This window comes from Anser brachyrhynchus, assembly GCF_964034855.1.
Source record: "Anser brachyrhynchus genome assembly, contig: SCAFFOLD_86, whole genome shotgun sequence".
Classification (NCBI taxonomy): domain Eukaryota; kingdom Metazoa; phylum Chordata; class Aves; order Anseriformes; family Anatidae; genus Anser; species Anser brachyrhynchus.
In genome coordinates, this window is record NW_027664065.1 from 16228 (window position 1) to 42395 (window position 26168).

The window sequence follows — 26168 nt, forward strand, 5'->3', positions numbered from 1 at the left end:
GCTTGACTCAGCCCTGATCGGGCACTGCCATGTGCGGTGCCTTGGCAGCATGGCTGTGGGACCACGCGTGGGGCAGTGGGGCGATAAGGTCTCCCTTGAGCCTCCTAGGAGGAATGCAGGAACATTTACCGAGCAGCCAGGGATCAAGTTCAGAAAGCTAAGCCCCACCAGAATTGACTCTTGTCAGGAGCGTCAGGGGCAACAGGAAGGGCTTCTACAGGTATATTGGTGATAAAAGTAAGACTAGGGAAAACGTGGGCCCTCTGCTGAAGGAAATGGGAGACCTGGTTACGTGGTACATGGAGGAGGCTGGGGTAGTCAATGACTTTTTTGCTTCAGTCTTCACTGTCAAGTGCTCTAGCCACACTAGCCAATTCACAGAATACAAAGGAACAGACTGGGAGAATGAGGTACTGCAGAGCCTCCTGGGAACTATTCCAAGGCACGTGGAAAACAAAGAGGTGCTTGGTGACAGTCAGCGTGGCTCCAGTAAGGGCAGATCATGCCTGAAAAATCTGGTGGCCTTCTACAGCAGGGTTACAGCACTGGTGGATAGGGGAAGAGCAGCTACCGTCATCTACCTGGACTTCTGCAAGGCATTTGACACTGTCCTGCATGACATCCTTGTCTCCAAATTGGAGAGTCGTGGATATGATGGATGAGCAACTCCATGGGCAAGGAATTGGCTGGATGGTTGCACTCAGAGAGTTGTGGTCAACGGCTTCATGCCCAAGTGGAGATCAGTGATGAGTCGTGTCCCTCAGGAGTCAGTATGGGGCCGGCACTATTTAATATATTTGTCAGCGACATGGACGGTAGATTGAGTGCACTCTCAGCACGTTTGCTGATGACTCTAAGCTGTGTGGCACGGTCGACACGCTGGAGGGAAGGGATGCCATCCAGGGGGACCTGCACAGGCTTGAGAGCTGGGCCAATGCAAACCTCGTGAGGTTCAACAAGGCCAAGTGGAAGGTCCTGCACCTGGATCAGGGCAATCCTAAGCACAAATCCAGGCTGGGTGGAGAATGGGTTGAGAGCAGCCCTGAGAAGGGCCTGGGAGCATTGGTGGGTGAGAGACTCCGCATGAACTGGCAATGTGCACATGCCATAAAAAAAAAGAAAGCCAGCCGTATCGCGGGCTGCATCAAAAGAAGTGTGGCCACGAGGCTGATCAGAGGGTTGTCCCACGAAGACAGGCTGGGAGAGTTGTTCAGTCTAGAGAAGAGAAGGCTCTGGGCAGACCTCATTGCAGCCTTCCAGTACCAAAAGGGGGCCTCCAAGAAAGCTGCGCAGGGACTCTTTCTCAGGGGGTGTAGTGATAGGACAAGGACTAGTGGTTTTAAACTAAAAAGGAGTAGATTTGGAGTAGATATAGGGCTACTCGGCTCCACCAGGTCTAAATCTCTGAACGTTAAGGCTACTTCTTTGCAACTGTGCATTTCCCGTCTCTACCTGATTCTTCAGGCATTTGGAAAGTTCGGTCTGTAGAAGGCTCAGCCTTTGCCTGATTCTGTCAGTTTTCTTCCAGCTCTCTACTATCATTTCTCATCTCCAGAGCTGGAAGTGATCAGGATCCAGGAGGTCTTGTACGTGCTTTGGTGAGCATTTCTTTTCAGCCCCTAAACGCTGAATACCAGCCACCAGGCCTGCAGTTTGAGCCATCTGTGCCTCTTACTTGTCTCCTCATGCTCTGTAAACATCTTTTCAATCCACTTGTTCCAATCAACCCAAGAATTTACTAGCACAGGTCCCATTTGGGTGCCCACACAATGCTCTAGTTTCCTTGTAAATATAACCCTAAGGGAACAGAAGCAAAGGATCGGTCCCCCAGCATATTATAAGCATTATGTACACGCAATCTCAGCAAGACACACAACTTGACCAGATCCTGCTGACTACCCCAGATGCTCTGGAGCCCAGTACAGACCGATACCACCCAGCATGGTCCTGCCCGGCCACTGGAACCCAGCCCAGTGCCCAGGGTCCCCAGCTCTCCGCCCAGGCTGAGGGACACGGCTGCCAGTTTCCCCTTTGCAGGTTCAACCAGCAACGAAGCTGAGCACCTGTGCCAGGGACACCCAGGGAGGACACTGATACAGCTGGTCACACAGATGACCACAGACAAGGCGCTGCTTGCAACAGCACCCACACACAGGACACACGTAACACACAGGCACAGACAGCCGAGTCCCCTCCTGACTGGGGCTGGCAGAGACAGCAGGTCACTGCTGCAGGCACACACACGGCACTCTCGGGGTTCACAAGCACATACACACCCGCACACCTGGCCCTGAGAGTCCTTTCAGATGCCCTCAGATTCCCCATGCCTCTGCCTGCTCCTCGTCCCCATGGGCCTCCCCTGCAGGTCTGCCACGGAGCTCCCCTAGCTAGGAGGGAGCTATGGGGACGTGGGCTGAGACACAGACTTCTGCACTGGAAATGCGCGCAACTGGCAGCGATGAGTATCATGACGGGAAGCCACACTTAGACAGCGCAGGCATAGCAATGGGAGCCTTGGAAAGAGCTCTCCTTTCAACCCACATTCCTCTTTCAAAGCAGAGATCCAGCTTATGCGTACTCAAGTCTAGGGTGGATGAAGTGACACAAGCAGTCTGTTTGGGAAGAGCCCCGGTGCTCTTTATTTTCCATTCAGGGGTGGAAAGCGGGGGAGCGTCCCAGCCCCTTTGCTCAGAGCTCCGCTGCTGCCGCCGTCACCATTCCCAGCACCTTCCCCTCCACTGCGGTACCAGCATCTAGCGCTAGGGAGTCAAAAGAAAAAGAGGATGAGCAGGTTGTGTACAGGCTGAACACAGAGAAATACTGCAGGCTTAGCTCGGGCCGTGCACGTAGGGGTCTGCTTCCCAGGAAGCTTCAAGGCTGCCGTGAAGTGAGACAGATGCCTCGTGCCCAAGCTCACGACAAGGTCCCCAGGGGTGCAGCTCACCAGCCTGGGGCTGGGTCAGGTGGAGCGGAGGACCCTGGGTATTCTGCACAGGTATTCCCCCTCAGGGCAAGGTGTCCTGGTGTCAGCGCTCTCCAAAGGAAGGACAGACTCTTGGCTTTGGAAAGGGGAGAGGCAGCCATCCAGGGGACCCCTCTGTTTTCAGACAGGACTTTCACATCCCACATGGGAAAGCCTGTTCTGGGTGCCCAGCCGCTCCCCGTCAGGTGTCAGGGAGCTCCAGTCCCAAAGTCTCCAGAGTCTCCAAAGCCCGCGTCTGTCTCGGGAGGGGTGTTGGAGACGTGCCCTCTTTCTCCCAGTGCTGCCCCCAGGGGAAGGATGGGCCTTGCAGCAGTGGGAAGCACCATCCCTTTTTGGAGATACTTACCAGGGGAGCTGCTGCTGCTGCTCTTGCCGCAGCCGGTTTGCCTCCGCAACATTTCTGAATACGCTTTGTTGATGGCGATGTGGCTCCAACCTTTCCAAAACTTGGCGTGCTCGTGGGGAAAGGCGGCTGCAACAACAGGAGAAAGGGATCCCTCAGCCTCTCTCAGACACCCCTTCTGCCTCTCCCCTCATCCAGACCCTGCACCCATGCAGTGCCACCTGCACCCACCCTTCCAACCTGATTTTTAGGCCTTGGTGGTAACCAAGGTCATGCCCGCTTTAGGAGGAATCAAAGGGTGTTAGAGGCAAGCCCAGGACTCAGGGACCAGGCTCCTGGACATGTCCTGACATCACTCAACAGCTACTCCAGTGCCCCAGGACGGGAACGGAGCCGGCACACACTTACTCAGGCCGGAGTCTCTCCAGCTTGGCTGCTGCTCCCAAATCCTCTGCTGGGGCAGGGTTCTCAGCCTTCCTCCACCTCCTCCTGACCTCCTTGCTCCTGGGCTGGGCTGGAGGATGGGGGGTCCAAGCATGTTGGCTGTTGAATCGCTGCAAGGAGAAGACACTCTCATCAAACAGGACTGGACACACAGGTGCTGTTTCCCAGAGGACCTCTTGAAAGGGCCCTGCAACAGGACCTGCGAACCAGGCGACTCGGCGCTGCCAGCCCACGTCTGGCTGCTGCTTTTATCCCTCCCTTTCTGCTGACAACCTCTCCCTCACAGGGAGGAGCAGGCAAAGCCCTGCCCTGCGGCCTGGTGCCCGTCCTGCTCCCACCACCCTGGGACCTGCCGCCCTCGGAGCCCTGGCGGAGAGGATCGCTGCTGTTCTCAGCGCTGTTGATCACTGCCAGTACCTGGGGTATCTGTTGGTCCTCCCCATCAGACCAGGCTTCCCATGCAGCCATTTCTGCCCGGGCTTGCTCTTGTAGCTTTTGGTACGTGGGCCATGAGCAGTCTGTTTGGTCCCACTGTGAAGACAGGTTCCAGACCTCCTGGAGGAAAAAAAAAAAAAACAAAAACACAACAGCAGACAGGATTGGTCTCAGCTGTCCCTCAGGCCTAACCCGCACTCCTGCCCCCTCGCCTCAGCCGGTCTGTCAGCAGTGCTTCGACCCTCAAGGATGAGGGGCCCTGAAGCTAGGCCAGGCTCCTCAACTCGTGACAAACACAGCTGAACAGCCCGCGGTGACCAAAGCCCTCTGCCATCAATGACCCAGAAAGGCCTTGTTCCTTTTCCATGGCCCCTGGTCAAAATGAAATGGCTCGTGGCAACACGGGAGGCAGTAAGAGGCAGGGAAGGTGTGCGGGACGCCACCTTCCGTCTCCTGAGGAAGAGATGAAGGAGGTAACAAACGTGAAAATGAACGCATCCCAAGGGACCTGCTCGGGATCGCTCCACACAAAGAGGCTTTTGCACAGGCCCAAACAGCACGGTCATTGCAGCAAGGCAGAGCAGGTACCTGCAGCGCTCTCCTGGAGGCTTCAGGAGCAGGGAGCGCAGTGGTGGTGGACATGGCTTCAGGAGCTGTTTCCTGCCTGTCTGTCCTCTTCGTCCTGGGGGTGCTGCCTGGACACGGGGGGAGCACGCTGCAAACAGACACCAGGAGGAGGCTGCATGAGCCCAGGGGAATTCGGTCTCCAGTCCGCGCTCGCAAGCTGCGTCAGCCTCTGCAGCAGACGACAGTTCCGCAGCGAGCGGGCATATTGGACTGGCCGTGTTCACTTCAGCAGAGACAGAGAGAGCCAAACGCGAAGCTGTGGCACCACCTGCCTTCAGGAAGGCTCGGGATGCCCGTATCCAGGCCCTTTTTGGTGGAAGAAGGAGAGGAGCGGTGTCTTGTGCAAGGACAGGAGCCGAGAGACACCATTATGGCCCACCCGGGCTTTACCTCAGCTTCTCCTCTGTGGCCCTGAAACACGGTGCGCTTACGGGTGGAAAACAGGTTATCGCTGGGGAGCCAGTAGCATCGGAGAAAACCGTCAGGTAAGGAGGGCAGTCATGCCACCTCCCTACCTCAGCACTCTCTTGTGCCTGCCACAACGTTTGGGATAGCATTTGAAAAAAATGCCTGAAAGAAACTTTTCCATCTGGTATCACAGCTCCTTAGGCTGGAAGAAACAGCAGGGGAGATGGGGCCACGGCAATCCTAAGCCACGGTGAGACATGTTAGAATGAAGGCAGGGGACATTTGCTCCCACAGACAAGAAGATGGACTCTGCTGCAATGTGGGGGGACTCCTGAAGGGAGAAGAGCTTCTGCAACAAGGCCCTGCATTCAGCTCCCCCAGGGATCGGGGCCCTGGTGGAAAATGAAGCTGGTGTGCCAGTCTCAGGCAAACGTGCTGCACGCTTGCCATCCGTTGAGAGAGCGGCCTCCGCTAGGACGTGTGTCAGGAGCCACCCTGCGGCTGGTGGGTCCAAAGGGGACATCTCTCCTGTGTGGCTGCAAGTGGCTCCTTCCTCCTTTCCCCCAGGGGTCTCACCTGGTAGACGGCTTCTTCTCCACATCTTGCTGCCTTGTGCCCGGCTCCCAGCTTGTCAGGATGGGGACGGAAAGCCTCTTCCTCCTCTGCAGCAGCTTGCCAGGATGGCACTCTGAAACTAGAAAAGGAGGAAGCTCTTCAGAGCAGCCGCGTGGGCACTGCCTTTTAACCTGGTTCAAGTCAGCCAGCACGGGACAGGGACCACCTCCAGACAGCAGGGACCTGTTCCCTTACCTCTTCTCATCCTGCGCTCTCCTGCAGCTTCCTCCTGTGAGGTGGTGGAAGCTTTGGCCTCTGGCCTTCTCCTCACAGTCAGATGAAACCTGGAAAACAAACGATGACACGGGCTTGAAGAAGGCTGGCCTCCTTCCCGTTGCAGCTTGCTGGCAGTAATCCTCCTGGTGTCGCGCAAGGCATGGCATCCCTTTTCCGTCATGTCCATGCATGGGGTTTGTTGTCAGTCTTCCCGCAGCACCAGAAAAGGTAGCCTAAATTCCCCTCCACATGCAGGCAACTCTCTCTGACGGGAATCGCAGCAGCGCGGGCACAAGAAACACAACCACAATGCCCCTCCTCTCCAGGTGAAGACACTCGTAGCCGAAACTCAGCAGTAGATAACCAGGAACCAGTCCCCGGGGTTTAGCCCTGACTGGGTGCTGAAGGTGGAGACCCAGCCGCGCACGTTCCAAAGCAGGAGGTGGGAAGCCTCCCGCTGGGTCAGCCAAGGGCTGCGGAGGAAACACACTCACCTTGGGAACATCGGGATCCCACGAGCGGTGGTCTCTCCACTGAAGGCGGTCAGATGCGCCGGCCACATTCTCTGCAAAGAGACACAGACCTGCTGGAGGGTTTCTGAGGCGGTTTTCTCACGGCTCTCATTGACAGGAAGCAAACCTGTCTCCCAAGCCAAAAGAAAGCCTTCTCTCCAAAGCCCTCCTCCAAAGCCTCTTCCATGAACCTTTGTTCTGCTCTGGAGGAGCTGCATGGCAGAATATGGAGGCTGTACAGTAACACTGCCAGGCTTTTTGCAGGGGCAAGCGCCCAGATGCTCAGAAGAAACTCTCTTTGTTAATGGAGAAAGCAGCTAAGGGGGCAAGCGTGGGGAAAGGCATTTGACTGGCCTGCCATGTCCAGGCTGGCCAACAGCGGTCGGATTCCTCACCCTTTGCTAGGATTCCCAAAGAAATTGAAGTAGCCCCCAAAACCTCACCAACTTACACTGTGGAGCAGTGCGACCAGGTCCGCAGTGCTCTCCAGACGTTTGACACAGTCCAGATAAAAGTTCATGCAGAGGAAACCATCTTTGCACGTCAGAACACCAATGTCCCTGAAGGCAAAGGGGACGTGCTCCTTGCTCCTCAGGAGGAAGCAGTACAACAGGATGGTCTCTTGCACACAGTTCTTCACCACGTGCAGTGGGAAGGAGGTGGCTCGCGATAGCTGCACGTAGTTCAGCGGCTCGATCTTGACACCATCTGCAAGGAGAAGCAACATCCTCAGTGCCACAGCAAGCCCAAGTTGCTTGCAACATTCAGAACAAGTTCCCAGAGAAAGGGTCGCTAAGAGAAAGAGCTCCTGGGGCACGGTTTCTTTTGGGGAACTCAAGCTGTACCCTGACCGTCGGAGACAATCCTCTACTTCTCCCGGGCCTTTCCAAAGAGCAGGGAGAACAAACCGTTCCGGACATGGGGCAGGAAGAGGGGGGCTGCTGCCTTCTCACCAGGGAGGAGCTCAGTGGGACAGTAGATCTCCTCCAGCCACAACTCGTCGATGTCTAGCTCGAAGAAAGGCCTTCGAACCAAGAGCGGCTCTTCTTTGCCATGGAATTGCTCTTGGACAACAGCAAAGGTCCCGAGTCCCGCAACCCGAACGCCCTGCACACAGAAAAGACAGAAAGGCCGATGAGGGAGTTCTTGAGAGACGGGAAAAGGGATGACTGTCAGAGCAGGGGGACACTGCTCTGTGCCCTGCCCGCTCCTGAGGGACAATGGGGCAAGGTGGGGCACTTTGGAAAGCTTTGCAAAAGAGCCGCATCCTCTGTTTCTTTCGTCACCCCCCTCACAGGATTTGCCAACATCCCTTGGCTAGAGAAGCGCCCGGAGGTTTCCAGCACACGGATTAGGCCTGGGACTGACTCCCAGCAATTGTCCTAGGCACGGAGCCAGGATATTCCCCCATCTCTCTGCTCGCCCTCCCCACTCAGACCGCAGGGAAGAGGGAAGCCCTAGGGTGTGCCAAACACCTGAGAGGCAGAGCACATCTGGCCTTGGTTTCTCTCCCAGCTGGCCAAGAAGCTGCTCCGGGCACCCCGGGCAGTCTTAGAGCACTGCCACGGTGCTCGGGCAGGGATTGCTCTGCAGGGCCCAGGACACCAACCCACCTTATCCCGCTTCAGCTCTTCCAGGATGTACTTGGATACAGCATCCCAGATAGCCTCAGTCTCTGGAAAGCGAGGAAAAGACACGTCAGGCTCCAGGCCAGCCAGCTCACAACCTCTTGGCAAGCACCTCACCCAGGCGATGACACATGCAGGCATACACAAGCATCCCAGAAAAACACCATGCAGGCACTCCTGGGACATTCCTGAGAGGCCTGTGGGACCTGCAGGCCACGCCAGTCTCTGGGACACCAGAGGTCTTTCCTCCCAGAGCCAGATCCCAAAGAGGCACCGGCTCCCAGGGAAAGCTGGCCCTGGACTGTCCCCCATCAGGAGAAGTCTGAGCCATGGCCAGAGGAGCCCTGGGCCTCAGGACAGCCCTGGCATCAGGACCCAGGAGTCCTGGCTGCCACATTGTCCCCTGAGCCCAGCGGGACCCTCAGGCAGGGCTCTCGTGGCAGCCACCAGCTCTGTGCAGCACCACCACCACCCCCCAGCCCAGGACCTGCAGCTTGGGACAGCTGACAGCCCCTGGGACACCCCTTGGGAAGGGGCTCCTGACACCCTCACCTTTGGGGGAGAGCTGCAGGAGCACTGGGAATGCAGAAGTCAGATCAGAGGTGATGGTCACACTCCAGCAACCCTCCATCTCACTTGCTGCTGGCCCTCAGCTCAGGACAAGGGATGCCCGCCCTGGCTCCTCAACCACAGCTCCTCTGCAAGGTGCCCCTGCTCCTCCGCCCGTCAGCGAGGGTCGCCCAGTGCAACCTTGCTGCCTGCTGCCCCCACTCCTGGCCACAGAAGGACAGCGGTGGGGAGCACCCAAGCAGTGCCCAGCAGGGACCAGGCCTTGCAGGGAAGTGCCGGCACTGGCGCTGCTCCAGTGAAGATATCCTGGTGATGCAGTGCATCCCTTTGTGACATCAGCACGTGTCATCTGAAGGCTTATGATGTCAGCAGCATGGAGACAGCACAGCTCAGGAGAGAGACGAGAGATTTCCTTTCTTGTCCTGAGAAACAGTCACCTCCCTTCTGCCCAGTTCTTTAGCAGCAGTTCCTGGCAAAGCCACCAGGAACATCTCCACATGGTGACAAAGGCCATAGAATAAAGGATTGGAGTGCTGGAGAAGTCCCCACTGTCTGCCTGCCCCAACACGCCTCTGCTCTGACCCTCTGACATCCCCCTCTGACATCAGCACGTGTCATTTGAAGGCCTATGAGGTCAGCAGCAAGGAGATGGCGCAGGTCGGGAGAGAGACGAGAGATTTCCCTTCTTGTCCTGAGAAACTGTCACCTCCCTTCTGCCCTGTTCTTTTCCACAGGATCTTGACAAATCTACCAGGAACATCTCCAAATGGTGACAAAGGCCATTGGATATAGGAAGTGGAGCGCTGGAAAAGTCACCGCTGTGTTCCTGCCCCAACACACCTCTGATCTTGGAAGCCCTTCCAGGAAGGTGGGGTTTGAGGCCTGTCCTGGGGCTGGGCCTTTTTCAAGAAAAAGATGGGAGCAAAGGCACCTGGGATACAGCAGTCCCTCACCGCACCTGAACTTGGCTGAACAACAGCCAGCCTTTGCTGTTGTCCGAGTAGGATGTGTTATACGGAGGGAATTGCAGCCCCGCACATCCCACGGGGCTCTGTGCTTTGAGGAGGCCTCAGCACCATCCCCCTGTCTGCCATGCGGGAGGCAGAGGTGGTACACGAGGGAATGGCAAACATACCCTCAGCACGTCATGGTGAGGGAGAGGAGTAGGGCATGCGCTGCAGATGAAGAGGAGAGTGGGGAGAACCGTCTGGGACAGACGCAGCGTGCTCCTGAAGGCTGCCGCAGCCTCCCCGCGGCCCGTGGCCATGATTCCCCCCCCGCCATCACCCCACCCCCACTCCCCCCCGGCTGTTTTCCAGGTCAGCGTGGATCATCCCACAGCCTCAACAGAACGTATGGGTGACCATGGCTAATGCCACAGGCCAGGATATTACGTGCCTGAGTCTTGCTGCACCGCAGCACCCCTTTTGCATCTGTCGGGTCGGAGCGCTGCTGAGACGGGAACGGCTAGCCCGCTTATGTGACCAAGCCATGGCCTGAGAGCCACGCTGCGAGGCCTGGAGCGACTCCTGGAATGGTTGGTTATCCAGAGCTGGGCAGACACCAAGCCTCCCGTCCCAAGAATTGAGCCTCCTGGGCTCGTTGCCAGCGACCTACTGCACATTTTTCACCTATACAGGGAAAAACAACTCAGTGTCATGGTGGGTGAATAGTACGGAACCTGGTTTGGCTAGTGCTCGAGCGTTAACCACCCTGAATCGCCTAGCGTGCTGACTAAGTAAATTTAGTGATGCCACTAGTGCTGCGCTACCTGGCTTGCTGCTTGACGTAAATATTAATAAGGCATGCTACGCTACAAAATAGAGCTGGGATTGATTTTTGTTACTTGTCCATGGTCATGATTGCGAGGACTTTGCAGGTATGTCTTATATGAACCTGAGTGATCATTCCCACTTGGTACACGTGAAGATACAGGAATTACAAGAATTAACCAAACAACTGAAGACAAATGATAGCAGGACCCCATTTGGAGACTGGACATGAGGGTGGCCGTGGCTACAAAACTACTGTTATTTGGTTGCTTATTATGTGTAATTTTTCCTGTGCATTGCATTCTGTCTTCCATGTCTATTGTCCCTGGTGCGGTCAGTAAGAGCTTGACTCAGCCCTGATCGGGCACTGCCATGTGCGGTGCCTTGGCAGCATGGCTGTGGGACCACGCGTGGGGCAGTGGGGCGATAAGGTCTCCCTTGAGCCTCCTAGGAGGAATGCAGGAACATTTACCGAGCAGCCAGGGATCAAGTTCAGAAAGCTAAGCCCCACCAGAATTGACTCTTGTCAGGAGCGTCAGGGGCAACAGGAAGGGCTTCTACAGGTATATTGGTGATAAAAGTAAGACTAGGGAAAACGTGGGCCCTCTGCTGAAGGAAATGGGAGACCTGGTTACGTGGTACATGGAGGAGGCTGGGGTAGTCAATGACTTTTTTGCTTCAGTCTTCACTGTCAAGTGCTCTAGCCACACTAGCCAATTCACAGAATACAAAGGAACAGACTGGGAGAATGAGGTACTGCAGAGCCTCCTGGGAACTATTCCAAGGCACGTGGAAAACAAAGAGGTGCTTGGTGACAGTCAGCGTGGCTCCAGTAAGGGCAGATCATGCCTGAAAAATCTGGTGGCCTTCTACAGCAGGGTTACAGCACTGGTGGATAGGGGAAGAGCAGCTGCCGTCATCTACCTGGACTTCTGCAAGGCATTTGACACTGTCCTGCATGACATCCTTGTCTCCAAATTGGAGAGTCGTGGATATGATGGATGAGCAACTCCATGGGCAAGGAATTGGCTGGATGGTTGCACTCAGAGAGTTGTGGTCAACGGCTTCATGCCCAAGTGGAGATCAGTGATGAGTCATGTCCCTCAGGAGTCAGTATGGGGCCGGCACTATTTAATATATTTGTCAGCGACATGGACGGTAGATTGAGTGCACTCTCAGCACGTTTGCTGATGACTCTAAGCTGTGTGGCACGGTCGACACGCTGGAGGGAAGGGATGCCATCCAGGGGGACCTGCACAGGCTTGAGAGCTGGGCCAATGCAAACCTCGTGAGGTTCAACAAGGCCAAGTGGAAGGTCCTGCACCTGGATCAGGGCAATCCTAAGCACAAATCCAGGCTGGGTGGAGAATGGGTTGAGAGCAGCCCTGAGAAGGGCCTGGGAGCATTGGTGGGTGAGAGACTCCGCATGAACTGGCAATGTGCACATGCCATAAAAAAAAAGAAAGCCAGCCGTATCGCGGGCTGCATCAAAAGAAGTGTGGCCACGAGGCTGATCAGAGGGTTGTCCCACGAAGACAGGCTGGGAGAGTTGTTCAGTCTAGAGAAGAGAAGGCTCTGGGCAGACCTCATTGCAGCCTTCCAGTACCAAAAGGGGGCCTCCAAGAAAGCTGCGCAGGGACTCTTTCTCAGGGGGTGTAGTGATAGGACAAGGACTAGTGGTTTTAAACTAAAAAGGAGTAGATTTGGAGTAGATATAGGGCTACTCGGCTCCACCAGGTCTGAATCTCTGAACGTTAAGGCTACTTCTTTGCAACTGTGCATTTCCCGTCTCTACCTGATTCTTCAGGCATTTGGAAAGTTCGGTCTGTAGAAGGCTCAGCCTTTGCCTGATTCTGTCAGTTTTCTTCCAGCTCTCTACTATCATTTCTCATCTCCAGAGCTGGAAGTGATCAGGATCCAGGAGGTCTTGTACGTGCTTTGGTGAGCATTTCTTTTCAGCCCCTAAACGCTGAATACCAGCCACCAGGCCTGCAGTTTGAGCCATCTGTGCCTCTTACTTGTCTCCTCATGCTCTGTAAACATCTTTTCAATCCACTTGTTCCAATCAACCCAAGAATTTACTAGCACAGGTCCCATTTGGGTGCCCACACAATGCTCTAGTTTCCTTGTAAATATAACCCTAAGGGAACAGAAGCAAAGGATCGGTCCCCCAGCATATTATAAGCATTATGTACACGCAATCTCAGCAAGACACACAACTTGACCAGATCCTGCTGACTACCCCAGATGCTCTGGAGCCCAGTACAGACCGATACCACCCAGCATGGTCCTGCCCGGCCACTGGAACCCAGCCCAGTGCCCAGGGTCCCCAGCTCTCCGCCCAGGCTGAGGGACACGGCTGCCAGTTTCCCCTTTGCAGGTTCAACCAGCAACGAAGCTGAGCACCTGTGCCAGGGACACCCAGGGAGGACACTGATACAGCCGGTCACACAGATGACCACAGACAAGGCGCTGCTTGCAACAGCACCCACACACAGGACACACGTAACACACAGGCACAGACAGCCGAGTCCCCTCCTGACTGGGGCTGGCAGAGACAGCAGGTCACTGCTGCAGGCACACACACGGCACTCTCGGGGTTCACAAGCACATACACACCCGCACACCTGGCCCTGAGAGTCCTTTCAGATGCCCTCAGATTCCCCATGCCTCTGCCTGCTCCTCGTCCCCATGGGCCTCCCCTGCAGGTCTGCCACGGAGCTCCCCTAGCTAGGAGGGAGCTATGGGGACGTGGGCTGAGACACAGACTTCTGCACTGGAAATGCGCGCAACTGGCAGCGATGAGTATCATGACGGGAAGCCACACTTAGACAGCGCAGGCATAGCAATGGGAGCCTTGGAAAGAGCTCTCCTTTCAACCCACATTCCTCTTTCAAAGCAGAGATCCAGCTTATGCGTACTCAAGTCTAGGGTGGATGAAGTGACACAAGCAGTCTGTTTGGGAAGAGCCCCGGTGCTCTTTATTTTCCATTCAGGGGTGGAAAGCGGGGGAGCGTCCCAGCCCCTTTGCTCAGAGCTCCGCTGCTGCCGCCGTCACCATTCCCAGCACCTTCCCCTCCACTGCGGTACCAGCATCTAGCGCTAGGGAGTCAAAAGAAAAAGAGGATGAGCAGGTTGTGTACAGGCTGAACACAGAGAAATACTGCAGGCTTAGCTCGGGCCGTGCACGTAGGGGTCTGCTTCCCAGGAAGCTTCAAGGCTGCCGTGAAGTGAGACAGATGCCTCGTGCCCAAGCTCACGACAAGGTCCCCAGGGGTGCAGCTCACCAGCCTGGGGCTGGGTCAGGTGGAGCGGAGGACCCTGGGTATTCTGCACAGGTATTCCCCCTCAGGGCAAGGTGTCCTGGCGTCAGCGCTCTCCAAAGGAAGGACAGACTCTTGGCTTTGGAAAGGGGAGAGGCAGCCATCCAGGGGACCCCTCTGTTTTCAGACAGGACTTTCACATCCCACGTGGGAAAGCCTGTTCTGGGTGCCCAGCCGCTCCCCGTCAGGTGTCAGGGAGCTCCAGTCCCAAAGTCTCCAGAGTCTCCAAAGCCCGCGTCTGTCTCGGGAGGGGTGTTGGAGACGTGCCCTCTTTCTCCCAGTGCTGCCCCCAGGGGAAGGATGGGCCTTGCAGCAGTGGGAAGCACCATCCCTTTTTGGAGATACTTACCAGGGGAGCTGCTGCTGCTGCTCTTGCCGCAGCCGGTTTGCCTCCGCAACATTTCTGAATACGCTTTGTTGATGGCGATGTGGCTCCAACCTTTCCAAAACTTGGCGTGCTCGTGGGGAAAGGCGGCTGCAACAACAGGAGAAAGGGATCCCTCAGCCTCTCTCAGACACCCCTTCTGCCTCTCCCGTCATCCAGACCCTGCACCCATGCAGTGCCACCTGCACCCACCCTTCCAACCTGATTTTTAGGCCTTGGTGGTAACCAAGGTCATGCCCGCTTTAGGAGGAATCAAAGGGTGTTAGAGGCAAGCCCAGGACTCAGGGACCAGGCTCCTGGACATGTCCTGACATCACTCAACAGCTACTCCAGTGCCCCAGGACGGGAACGGAGCCGGCACACACTTACTCAGGCCGGAGTCTCTCCAGCTTGGCTGCTGCTCCCAAATCCTCTGCTGGGGCAGGGTTCTCAGCCTTCCTCCACCTCCTCCTGACCTCCTTGCTCCTGGGCTGGGCTGGAGGATGGGGGGTCCAAGCATGTTGGCTGTTGAATCGCTGCAAGGAGAAGACACTCTCATCAAACAGGACTGGACACACAGGTGCTGTTTCCCAGAGGACCTCTTGAAAGGGCCCTGCAACAGGACCTGCGAACCAGGCGACTCGGCGCTGCCAGCCCACGTCTGGCTGCTGCTTTTATCCCTCCCTTTCTGCTGACAACCTCTCCCTCACAGGGAGGAGCAGGCAAAGCCCTGCCCTGCGGCCTGGTGCCCGTCCTGCTCCCACCACCCTGGGACCTGCCGCCCTCGGAGCCCTGGCGGAGAGGATCGCTGCTGTTCTCAGCGCTGTTGATCACTGCCAGTACCTGGGGTATCTGTTGGTCCTCCCCATCAGACCAGGCTTCCCATGCAGCCATTTCTGCCCGGGCTTGCTCTTGTAGCTTTTGGTACGTGGGCCATGAGCAGTCTGTTTGGTCCCACTGTGAAGACAGGTTCCAGACCTCCTGGAGGAAAAAAAAAAAAAACAAAAACACAACAGCAGACAGGATTGGTCTCAGCTGTCCCTCAGGCCTAACCCGCACTCCTGCCCCCTCGCCTCAGCCGGTCTGTCAGCAGTGCTTCGACCCTCAAGGATGAGGGGCCCTGAAGCTAGGCCAGGCTCCTCAACTCGTGACAAACACAGCTGAACAGCCCGCGGTGACCAAAGCCCTCTGCCATCAATGACCCAGAAAGGCCTTGTTCCTTTTCCATGGCCCCTGGTCAAAATGAAATGGCTCGTGGCAACACGGGAGGCAGTAAGAGGCAGGGAAGGTGTGCGGGACGCCACCTTCCGTCTCCTGAGGAAGAGATGAAGGAGGTAACAAACGTGAAAATGAACGCATCCCAAGGGACCTGCTCGGGATCGCTCCACACAAAGAGGCTTTTGCACAGGCCCAAACAGCACGGTCATTGCAGCAAGGCAGAGCAGGTACCTGCAGCGCTCTCCTGGAGGCTTCAGGAGCAGGGAGCGCAGTGGTGGTGGACATGGCTTCAGGAGCTGTTTCCTGCCTGTCTGTCCTCTTCGTCCTGGGGGTGCTGCCTGGACACGGGGGGAGCACGCTGCAAACAGACACCAGGAGGAGGCTGCATGAGCCCAGGGGAATTCGGTCTCCAGTCCGCGCTCGCAAGCTGCGTCAGCCTCTGCAGCAGACGACAGTTCCGCAGCGAGCGGGCGTATTGGACTGGCCGTGTTCACTTCAGCAGAGACAGAGAGAGCCAAACGCGAAGCTGTGGCACCACCTGCCTTCAGGAAGGCTCGGGATGCCCGTATCCAGGCCCTTTTTGGTGGAAGAAGGAGAGGAGCGGTGTCTTGTGCAAGGACAGGAGCCGAGAGACACCATTATGGCCCACCCGGGCTTTGCCTCAGCTTCTCCTCTGTGGCCCTGAAACACGGTGCGCTTACGGGTGGAAAACAGGTTATCGCTGGGGAGCCAGTAGCATCGGAGAAAACCGTCAGGTAAGGAGGGCAGTCATGCCACCTCCCTACCTCAGCACTCTCTTGTGCCTGCCACAACGTTTGGGATAGCATTTGAAAAAAATGCCTGAAAGAAACTTTTCCATCTGGTATCACAGCTCCTTAGGCTGGAAGAAACAGCAGGGGAGATGGGGCCACGGCAATCCTAAGCCACGGTGAGACATGTTAGAATGAAGGCAGGGGACATTTGCTCCCACAGACAAGAAGATGGACTCTGCTGCAATGTGGGGGGACTCCTGAAGGGAGAAGAGCTTCTGCAACAAGGCCCTGCATTCAGCTCCCCCAGGGATCGGGGCCCTGGTGGAAAATGAAGCTGGTGTGCCAGTCTCAGGCAAACGTGCTGCACGCTTGCCATCCGTTGAGAGAGCGGCCTCCGCTAGGACGTGTGTCAGGAGCCACCCTGCGGCTGGTGGGTCCAAAGGGGACATCTCTCCTGTGTGGCTGCAAGTGGCTCCTTCCTCCTTTCCCCCAGGGGTCTCACCTGGTAGACGGCTTCTTCTCCACATCTTGCTGCCTTGTGCCCGGCTCCCAGCTTGTCAGGATGGGGACGGAAAGCCTCTTCCTCCTCTGCAGCAGCTTGCCAGGATGGCACTCTGAAACTAGAAAAGGAGGAAGCTCTTCAGAGCAGCCGCGTGGGCACTGCCTTTTAACCTGGTTCAAGTCAGCCAGCACGGGACAGGGACCACCTCCAGACAGCAGGGACCTGTTCCCTTACCTCTTCTCATCCTGCGCTCTCCTGCAGCTTCCTCCTGTGAGGTGGTGGAAGCTTTGGCCTCTGGCCTTCTCCTCACAGTCAGATGAAACCTGGAAAACAAACGATGACACGGGCTTGAAGAAGGCTGGCCTCCTTCCCGTTGCAGCTTGCTGGCAGTAATCCTCCTGGTGTTGCGCAAGGCATGGCATCCCTTTTCCGTCATGTCCATGCATGGGGTTTGTTGTCAGTCTTCCCGCAGCACCAGAAAAGGTAGCCTAAATTCCCCTCCACATGCAGGCAACTCTCTCTGACGGGAATCGCAGCAGCGCGGGCACAAGAAACACAACCACAATGCCCCTCCTCTCCAGGTGAAGACACTCGTAGCCGAAACTCAGCATTAGATAACCAGGAACCAGTCCCCGGGGTTTAGCCCTGACTGGGTGCTGAAGGTGGAGACCCAGCCGCGCACGTTCCAAAGCAGGAGGTGGGAAGCCTCCCGCTGGGTCAGCCAAGGGCTGCGGAGGAAACACACTCACCTTGGGAACATCGGGATCCCACGAGCGGTGGTCTCTCCACTGAAGGCGGTCAGATGTGCCGGCCACATTCTCTGCAAAGAGACACAGACCTGCTGGAGGGTTTCTGAGGCGGTTTTCTCACGGCTCTCATTGACAGGAAGCAAACCTGTCTCCCAAGCCAAAAGAAAGCCTTCTCTCCAAAGCCCTCCTCCAAAGCCTCTTCCATGAACCTTTGTTCTGCTCTGGAGGAGCTGCATGGCAGAATATGGAGGCTGTACAGTAACACTGCCAGGCTTTTTGCAGGGGCAAGCGCCCAGATGCTCAGAAGAAACTCTCTTTGTTAATGGAGAAAGCAGCTAAGGGGGCAAGCGTGGGGAAAGGCATTTGACTGGCCTGCCACGTCCAGGCTGGCCAATAGCAGTCAGATTGCTCACCCTTCGCTAGGATTCCCAAAGAAATTGAAGTAGCCCCCAAAACCTCACCAACTTACACTGTGGAGCAGTGCGACCAGGTCCGCAGTGCTCTCCAGACGTTTGACACAGTCCAGATAAAAGTTCATGCAGAGGAAACCATCTTTGCACGTCAGAACACCAATGTCCCTGAAGGCAAAGGGGACGTGCTCCTTGCTCCTCAGGAGGAAGCAGTACAACAGGATGGTCTCTTGCACACAGTTCTTCACCACGTGCAGTGGGAAGGAGGTGGCTCGCGATAGCTGCACGTAGTTCAGCGGCTCGATCTTGACACCATCTGCAAGGAGAAGCAACATCCTCAGTGCCACAGCAAGCCCAAGTTGCTTGCAACATTCAGAACAAGTTCCCAGAGAAAGGGTCGCTAAGAGAAAGAGCTCCTGGGGCACGGTTTCTTTTGGGGAACTCAAGCTGTACCCTGACCGTCGGAGACAATCCTCTACTTCTCCCGGGCCTTTCCAAAGAGCAGGGAGAACAAACCGTTCCGGACATGGGGCAGGAAGAGGGGGGCTGCTGCCTTCTCACCAGGGAGGAGCTCAGTGGGACAGTAGATCTCCTCCAGCCACAACTCATCGATGTCCAGCTCGAAGAAAGGCCTTCGAACCAAGAGCGGCTCTTCTTTGCTATGGAATTGCTCTTGGACAACAGCAAAGGTCCCGAGTCCCGCAACCCGAACGCCCTGCACACAGAAAAGACAGAAAGGCCGATGAGGGAGTTCTTGAGAGACGGGAAAAGGGATGACTGTCAGAGCAGGGGGACACTGCTCTGTGCCCTGCCCGCTCCTGAGGGACAATGGGGCAAGGTGGGGCACTTTGGAAAGCTTTGCAAAAGAGCCGCATCCTCTGTTTCTTTCGTCACCCCCCTCACAGGATTTGCCAACATCCCTTGGCTAGAGAAGCGCCCGGAGGTTTCCAGCACACGGATTAGGCCTGGGACTGACTCCCAGCAATTGTCCTAGGCACGGAGCCAGGATATTCCCCCATCTCTCTGCTCGCCCTCCCCACTCAGACCGCAGGGAAGAGGGAAGCCCTAGGGTGTGCCAAACACCTGAGAGGCAGAGCACATCTGGCCTTGGTTTCTCTCCCAGCTGGCCAAGAAGCTGCTCCGGGCACCCCGGGCAGTCTTAGAGCACTGCCACGGTGCTCGGGCAGGGATTGCTCTGCAGGGCCCAGGACACCAACCCACCTTATCCCGCTTCAGCTCTTCCAGGATGTACTTGGATACAGCATCCCAGATAGCCTCAGTCTCTGGAAAGCGAGGAAAAGACACGTCAGGCTCCAGGCCAGCCAGCTCACAACCTCTTGGCAAGCACCTCACCCAGGCGATGACACATGCAGGCATACACAAGCATCCCAGAAAAACACCATGCAGGCACTCCTGGGACATTCCTGAGAGGCCTGTGGGACCTGCAGGCCACGCCAGTCTCTGGGACACCAGAGGTCTTTCCTCCCAGAGCCAGATCCCAAAGAGGCACCGGCTCCCAGGGAAAGCTGGCCCTGGACTGTCCCCCATCAGGAGAAGTCTGAGCCATGGCCAGAGGAGCCCTGGGCCTCAGGACAGCCCTGGCATCAGGACCCAGGAGTCCTGGCTGCCACATTGTCCCCTGAGCCCAGCGGGACCCTCAGGCAGGGCTCTCGTGGCAGCCACCAGCTCTGTGCAGCACCACCACCACCCCCCAGCCCAGGACCTGCAGCTTGGGACAGCTGACAGCCCCTGGGACACCCCTTGGGAAGGGGCTCCTGACACCCTCACCTTTGGGGGAGAGCTGCAGGAGCACTGGGAATGCAGAAGTCAGATCAGAGGTGATGGTCACACTCCAGCAACCCTCCATCTCACTTGCTGCTGGCCCTCAGCTCAGGACAAGGGATGCCCGCCCTGGCTCCTCAACCACAGCTCCTCTGCAAGGTGCCCCTGCTCCTCCGCCCGTCAGCGAGGGTCGCCCAGTGCAACCTTGCTGCCTGCTGCCCCCACTCCTGGCCACAGAAGGACAGCGGTGGGGAGCACCCAAGCAGTGCCCAGCAGGGACCAGGCCTTGCAGGGAAGTGCCGGCACTGGCGCTGCTCCAGTGAAGATATCCTGGTGATGCAGTGCATCCCTTTGTGACATCAGCACGTGTCATCTGAAGGCTTATGATGTCAGCAGCATGGAGACAGCACAGCTCAGGAGAGAGACGAGAGATTTCCTTTCTTGTCCTGAGAAACAGTCACCTCCCTTCTGCCCAGTTCTTTAGCAGCAGTTCCTGGCAAAGCCACCAGGAACATCTCCACATGGTGACAAAGGCCATAGAATAAAGGATTGGAGTGCTGGAGAAGTCCCCACTGTCTGCCTGCCCCAACACGCCTCTGCTCTGACCCTCTGACATCCCCCTCTGACATCAGCACGTGTCATTTGAAGGCCTATGAGGTCAGCAGCAAGGAGATGGCGCAGGTCGGGAGAGAGACGAGAGATTTCCCTTCTTGTCCTGAGAAACTGTCACCTCCCTTCTGCCCTGTTCTTTTCCACAGGATCTTGACAAATCTACCAGGAACATCTCCAAATGGTGACAAAGGCCATTGGATATAGGAAGTGGAGCGCTGGAAAAGTCACCGCTGTGTTCCTGCCCCAACACACCTCTGATCTTGGAAGCCCTTCCAGGAAGGTGGGGTTTGAGGCCTGTCCTGGGGCTGGGCCTTTTTCAAGAAAAAGATGGGAGCAAAGGCACCTGGGATACAGCAGTCCCTCACCGCACCTGAACTTGGCTGAACAACAGCCAGCCTTTGCTGTTGTCCGAGTAGGATGTGTTATACGGAGGGAATTGCAGCCCCGCACATCCCACGGGGCTCTGTGCTTTGAGGAGGCCTCAGCACCATCCCCCTGTCTGCCATGCGGGAGGCAGAGGTGGTACACGAGGGAATGGCAAACATACCCTCAGCACGTCATGGTGAGGGAGAGGAGTAGGGCATGCGCTGCAGATGAAGAGGAGAGTGGGGAGAACCGTCTGGGACAGACGCAGCGTGCTCCTGAAGGCTGCCGCAGCCTCCCCGCGGCCCGTGGCCATGATTCCCCCCCCTGCCATCACCCCACCCCCACTCCCCCCCGGCTGTTTTCCAGGTCAGCGTGGATCATCCCACAGCCTCAACAGAACGTATGGGTGACCATGGCTAATGCCACAGGCCAGGATATTACGTGCCTGAGTCTTGCTGCACCGCAGCACCCCTTTTGCATCTGTCGGGTCGGAGCGCTGCTGAGACGGGAACGGCTAGCCCGCTTATGTGACCAAGCCATGGCCTGAGAGCCACGCTGCGAGGCCTGGAGCGACTCCTGGAATGGTTGGTTATCCAGAGCTGGGCAGACACCAAGCCTCCCGTCCCAAGAATTGAGCCTCCTGGGCTCGTTGCCAGCGACCTACTGCACATTTTTCACCTATACAGGGAAAAACAACTCAGTGTCATGGTGGGTGAATAGTACGGAACCTGGTTTGGCTAGTGCTCGAGCGTTAACCACCCTGAATCGCCTAGCGTGCTGACTAAGTAAATTTAGTGATGCCACTAGTGCTGCGCTACCTGGCTTGCTGCTTGACGTAAATATTAATAAGGCATGCTACGCTACAAAATAGAGCTGGGATTGATTTTTGTTACTTGTCCATGGTCATGATTGCGAGGACTTTGCAGGTATGTCTTATATGAACCTGAGTGATCATTCCCACTTGGTACACGTGAAGATACAGGAATTACAAGAATTAACCAAACAACTGAAGACAAATGATAGCAGGACCCCATTTGGAGACTGGACATGAGGGTGGCCGTGGCTACAAAACTACTGTTATTTGGTTGCTTATTATGTGTAATTTTTCCTGTGCATTGCATTCTGTCTTCCATGTCTATTGTCCCTGGTGCGGTCAGTAAGAGCTTGACTCAGCCCTGATCGGGCACTGCCATGTGCGGTGCCTTGGCAGCATGGCTGTGGGACCACGCGTGGGGCAGTGGGGCGATAAGGTCTCCCTTGAGCCTCCTAGGAGGAATGCAGGAACATTTACCGAGCAGCCAGGGATCAAGTTCAGAAAGCTAAGCCCCACCAGAATTGACTCTTGTCAGGAGCGTCAGGGGCAACAGGAAGGGCTTCTACAGGTATATTGGTGATAAAAGTAAGACTAGGGAAAACGTGGGCCCTCTGCTGAAGGAAATGGGAGACCTGGTTACGTGGTACATGGAGGAGGCTGGGGTAGTCAATGACTTTTTTGCTTCAGTCTTCACTGTCAAGTGCTCTAGCCACACTAGCCAATTCACAGAATACAAAGGAACAGACTGGGAGAATGAGGTACTGCAGAGCCTCCTGGGAACTATTCCAAGGCACGTGGAAAACAAAGAGGTGCTTGGTGACAGTCAGCGTGGCTCCAGTAAGGGCAGATCATGCCTGAAAAATCTGGTAGCCTTCTACAGCAGGGTTACAGCACTGGTGGATAGGGGAAGAGCAGCTGCCGTCATCTACCTGGACTTCTGCAAGGCATTTGACACTGTCCTGCATGACATCCTTGTCTCCAAATTGGAGAGTCGTGGATATGATGGATGAGCAACTCCATGGGCAAGGAATTGGCTGGATGGTTGCACTCAGAGAGTTGTGGTCAACGGCTTCATGCCCAAGTGGAGATCAGTGATGAGTCATGTCCCTCAGGAGTCAGTATGGGGCCGGCACTATTTAATATATTTGTCAGCGACATGGACGGTAGATTGAGTGCACTCTCAGCACGTTTGCTGATGACTCTAAGCTGTGTGGCACGGTCGACACGCTGGAGGGAAGGGATGCCATCCAGGGGGACCTGCACAGGCTTGAGAGCTGGGCCAATGCAAACCTCGTGAGGTTCAACAAGGCCAAGTGGAAGGTCCTGCACCTGGATCAGGGCAATCCTAAGCACAAATCCAGGCTGGGTGGAGAATGGGTTGAGAGCAGCCCTGAGAAGGGCCTGGGAGCATTGGTGGGTGAGAGACTCCGCATGAACTGGCAATGTGCACATGCCATAAAAAAAAAAGAAAGCCAGCCGTATCGCGGGCTGCATCAAAAGAAGTGTGGCCACGAGGCTGATCAGAGGGTTGTCCCACGAAGACAGGCTGGGAGAGTTGTTCAGTCTAGAGAAGAGAAGGCTCTGGGCAGACCTCATTGCAGCCTTCCAGTACCAAAAGGGGGCCTCCAAGAAAGCTGCGCAGGGACTCTTTCTCAGGGGGTGTAGTGATAGGACAAGGACTAGTGGTTTTAAACTAAAAAGGAGTAGATTTGGAGTAGATATAGGGCTACTCGGCTCCACCAGGTCTAAATCTCTGAACGTTAAGGCTACTTCTTTGCAACTGTGCATTTCCCGTCTCTACCTGATTCTTCAGGCATTTGGAAAGTTCGGTCTGTAGAAGGCTCAGCCTTTGCCTGATTCTGTCAGTTTTCTTCCAGCTCTCTACTATCATTTCTCATCTCCAGAGCTGGAAGTGATCAGGATCCAGGAGGTCTTGTACGTGCTTTGGTGAGCATTTCTTTTCAGCCCCTAAACGCTGAATACCAGCCACCAGGCCTGCAGTTTGAGCCATCTGTGCCTCTTACTTGTCTCCTCATGCTCTGTAAACATCTTTTCAATCCACTTGTTCCAATCAACCCAAGAATTTACTAGCACAGGTCCCATTTGGGTGCCCACACAATGCTCTAGTTTCCTTGTAAATATAACCCTAAGGGAACAGAAGCAAAGGATCGGTCCCCCAGCATATTATAAGCATTATGTACACGCAATCTCAGCAAGACACACAACTTGACCAGATCCTGCTGACTACCCCAGATGCTCTGGAGCCCAGTACAGACCGATACCACCCAGCATGGTCCTGCCCGGCCACTGGAACCCAGCCCAGTGCCCAGGGTCCCCAGCTCTCCGCCCAGGCTGAGGGACACGGCTGCCAGTTTCCCCTTTGCAGGTTCAAGCAGTAACGAAGCTGAGCACCTGTGCCAGGGACACCCAGGGAGGACACTGATACAGCCGGTCACACAGATGACCACAGACAAGGCGCTGCTTGCAACAGCACCCACACACAGGACACACGTAACACACAGGCACAGACAGCCGAGTCCCCTCCTGACTGGGGCTGGCAGAGACAGCAGGTCACTGCTGCAGGCACACACACGGCACTCTCGGGGTTCACAAGCACATACACACCCGCACACCTGGCCCTGAGAGTCCTTTCAGATGCCCTCAGATTCCCCATGCCTCTGCCTGCTCCTCGTCCCCATGGGCCTCCCCTGCAGGTCTGCCACGGAGCTCCCCTAGCTAGGAGGGAGCTATGGGGACGTGGGCTGAGACACAGACTTCTGCACTGGAAATGCGCGCAACTGGCAGCGATGAGTATCATGACGGGAAGCCACACTTAGACAGCGCAGGCATAGCAATGGGAGCCTTGGAAAGAGCTCTCCTTTCAACCCAAACTCCTCTTTCAAAGCAGAGATCCAGCTTATGCGTACTCAAGTCTAGGGTGGATGAAGTGACACAAGCAGTCTGTTTGGGAAGAGCCCCGGTGCTCTTTATTTTCCATTCAGGGGTGGAAAGCGGGGGAGCGTCCCAGCCCCTTTGCTCAGAGCTCCGCTGCTGCCGCCGTCACCATTCCCAGCACCTTCCCCTCCACTGCGGTACCAGCATCTAGCGCTAGGGAGTCAAAAGAAAAAGAGGATGAGCAGGTTGTGTACAGGCTGAACACAGAGAAATACTGCAGGCTTAGCTCGGGCCGTGCACGTAGGGGTCTGCTTCCCAGGAAGCTTCAAGGCTGCCGTGAAGTGAGACAGATGCCTCGTGCCCAAGCTCACGACAAGGTCCCCAGGGGTGCAGCTCACCAGCCTGGGGCTGGGTCAGGTGGAGCGGAGGACCCTGGGTATTCTGCACAGGTATTCCCCCTCAGGGCAAGGTGTCCTGGTGTCAGCGCTCTCCAAAGGAAGGACAGCCTCTCGGCTTTGGAAAGGGGAGAGGCAGCCATCCAGGGGACCCCTCTGTTTTCAGACAGGACTTTCACATCCCACGTGGGAAAGCCTGTTCTGGGTGCCCAGCCGCTCCCCGTCAGGTGTCAGGGAGCTCCAGTCCCAAAGTCTCCAGAGTCTCCAAAGCCCGCGTCTGTCTCGGGAGGGGTGTTGGAGACGTGCCCTCTTTCTCCCAGTGCTGCCCCCAGGGGAAGGATGGGCCTTGCAGCAGTGGGAAGCACCATCCCTTTTTGGAGATACTTACCAGGGGAGCTGCTGCTGCTGCTCTTGCCGCAGCCGGTTTGCCTCCGCAACATTTCTGAATACGCTTTGTTGATGGCGATGTGGCTCCAACCTTTCCAAAACTTGGCGTGCTCGTGGGGAAAGGCGGCTGCAACAACAGGAGAAAGGGATCCCTCAGCCTCTCTCAGACACCCCTTCTGCCTCTCCCGTCATCCAGACCCTGCACCCATGCAGTGCCACCTGCACCCACCCTTCCAACCTGATTTTTAGGCCTTGGTGGTAACCAAGGTCATGCCCGCTTTAGGAGGAATCAAAGGGTGTTAGAGGCAAGCCCAGGACTCAGGGACCAGGCTCCTGGACATGTCCTGACATCACTCAACAGCTACTCCAGTGCCCCAGGACGGGAACGGAGCCGGCACACACTTACTCAGGCCGGAGTCTCTCCAGCTTGGCTGCTGCTCCCAAATCCTCTGCTGGGGCAGGGTTCTCAGCCTTCCTCCACCTCCTCCTGACCTCCTTGCTCCTGGGCTGGGCTGGAGGATGGGGGGTCCAAGCATGTTGGCTGTTGAATCGCTGCAAGGAGAAGACACTCTCATCAAACAGGACTGGACACACAGGTGCTGTTTCCCAGAGGACCTCTTGAAAGGGCCCTGCAACAGGACCTGCGAACCAGGCGACTCGGCGCTGCCAGCCCACGTCTGGCTGCTGCTTTTATCCCTCCCTTTCTGCTGACAACCTCTCCCTCACAGGGAGGAGCAGGCAAAGCCCTGCCCTGCGGCCTGGTGCCCGTCCTGCTCCCACCACCCTGGGACCTGCCGCCCTCGGAGCCCTGGCGGAGAGGATCGCTGCTGTTCTCAGCGCTGTTGATCACTGCCAGTACCTGGGGTATCTGTTGGTCCTCCCCATCAGACCAGGCTTCCCATGCAGCCATTTCTGCCCGGGCTTGCTCTTGTAGCTTTTGGTACGTGGGCCATGAGCAGTCTGTTTGGTCCCACTGTGAAGACAGGTTCCAGACCTCCTGGAGGAAAAAAAAAAAAAACAAAAACACAACAGCAGACAGGATTGGT

General features: G+C 56.3%; 1 protein-coding gene across 1 annotated transcript in view; it reads right to left on the minus strand.

Moving 5' to 3' along the window:
* Positions 1–2117: 2117 nt before the first annotated feature.
* Positions 2118–26168, minus strand: part of LOC308186393 (uncharacterized protein) — a 183078-nt gene continuing 159027 nt past the window's right edge. The window contains exons 22-39 of the mRNA XM_080608538.1: positions 25914–26119; positions 25529–25674; positions 17931–18187; positions 17462–17532; positions 16947–17035; positions 16713–16830; positions 15690–15816; positions 15016–15221; positions 14631–14776; positions 7035–7291; positions 6566–6636; positions 6051–6139; positions 5817–5934; positions 4794–4920; positions 4120–4325; positions 3735–3880; positions 3330–3455; positions 2118–2759 (exon numbers count right to left, since the gene is read on the minus strand). Coding sequence (XP_080464664.1) covers positions 2689–2759; positions 3330–3455; positions 3735–3880; positions 4120–4325; positions 4794–4920; positions 5817–5934; positions 6051–6139; positions 6566–6636; positions 7035–7291; positions 14631–14776; positions 15016–15221; positions 15690–15816; positions 16713–16830; positions 16947–17035; positions 17462–17532; positions 17931–18187; positions 25529–25674; positions 25914–26119 — 2577 coding nt within the window. The 3' untranslated portion in view covers positions 2118–2688. The remainder of the gene's footprint in view (positions 2760–3329; positions 3456–3734; positions 3881–4119; positions 4326–4793; positions 4921–5816; positions 5935–6050; positions 6140–6565; positions 6637–7034; positions 7292–14630; positions 14777–15015; positions 15222–15689; positions 15817–16712; positions 16831–16946; positions 17036–17461; positions 17533–17930; positions 18188–25528; positions 25675–25913; positions 26120–26168) is intronic.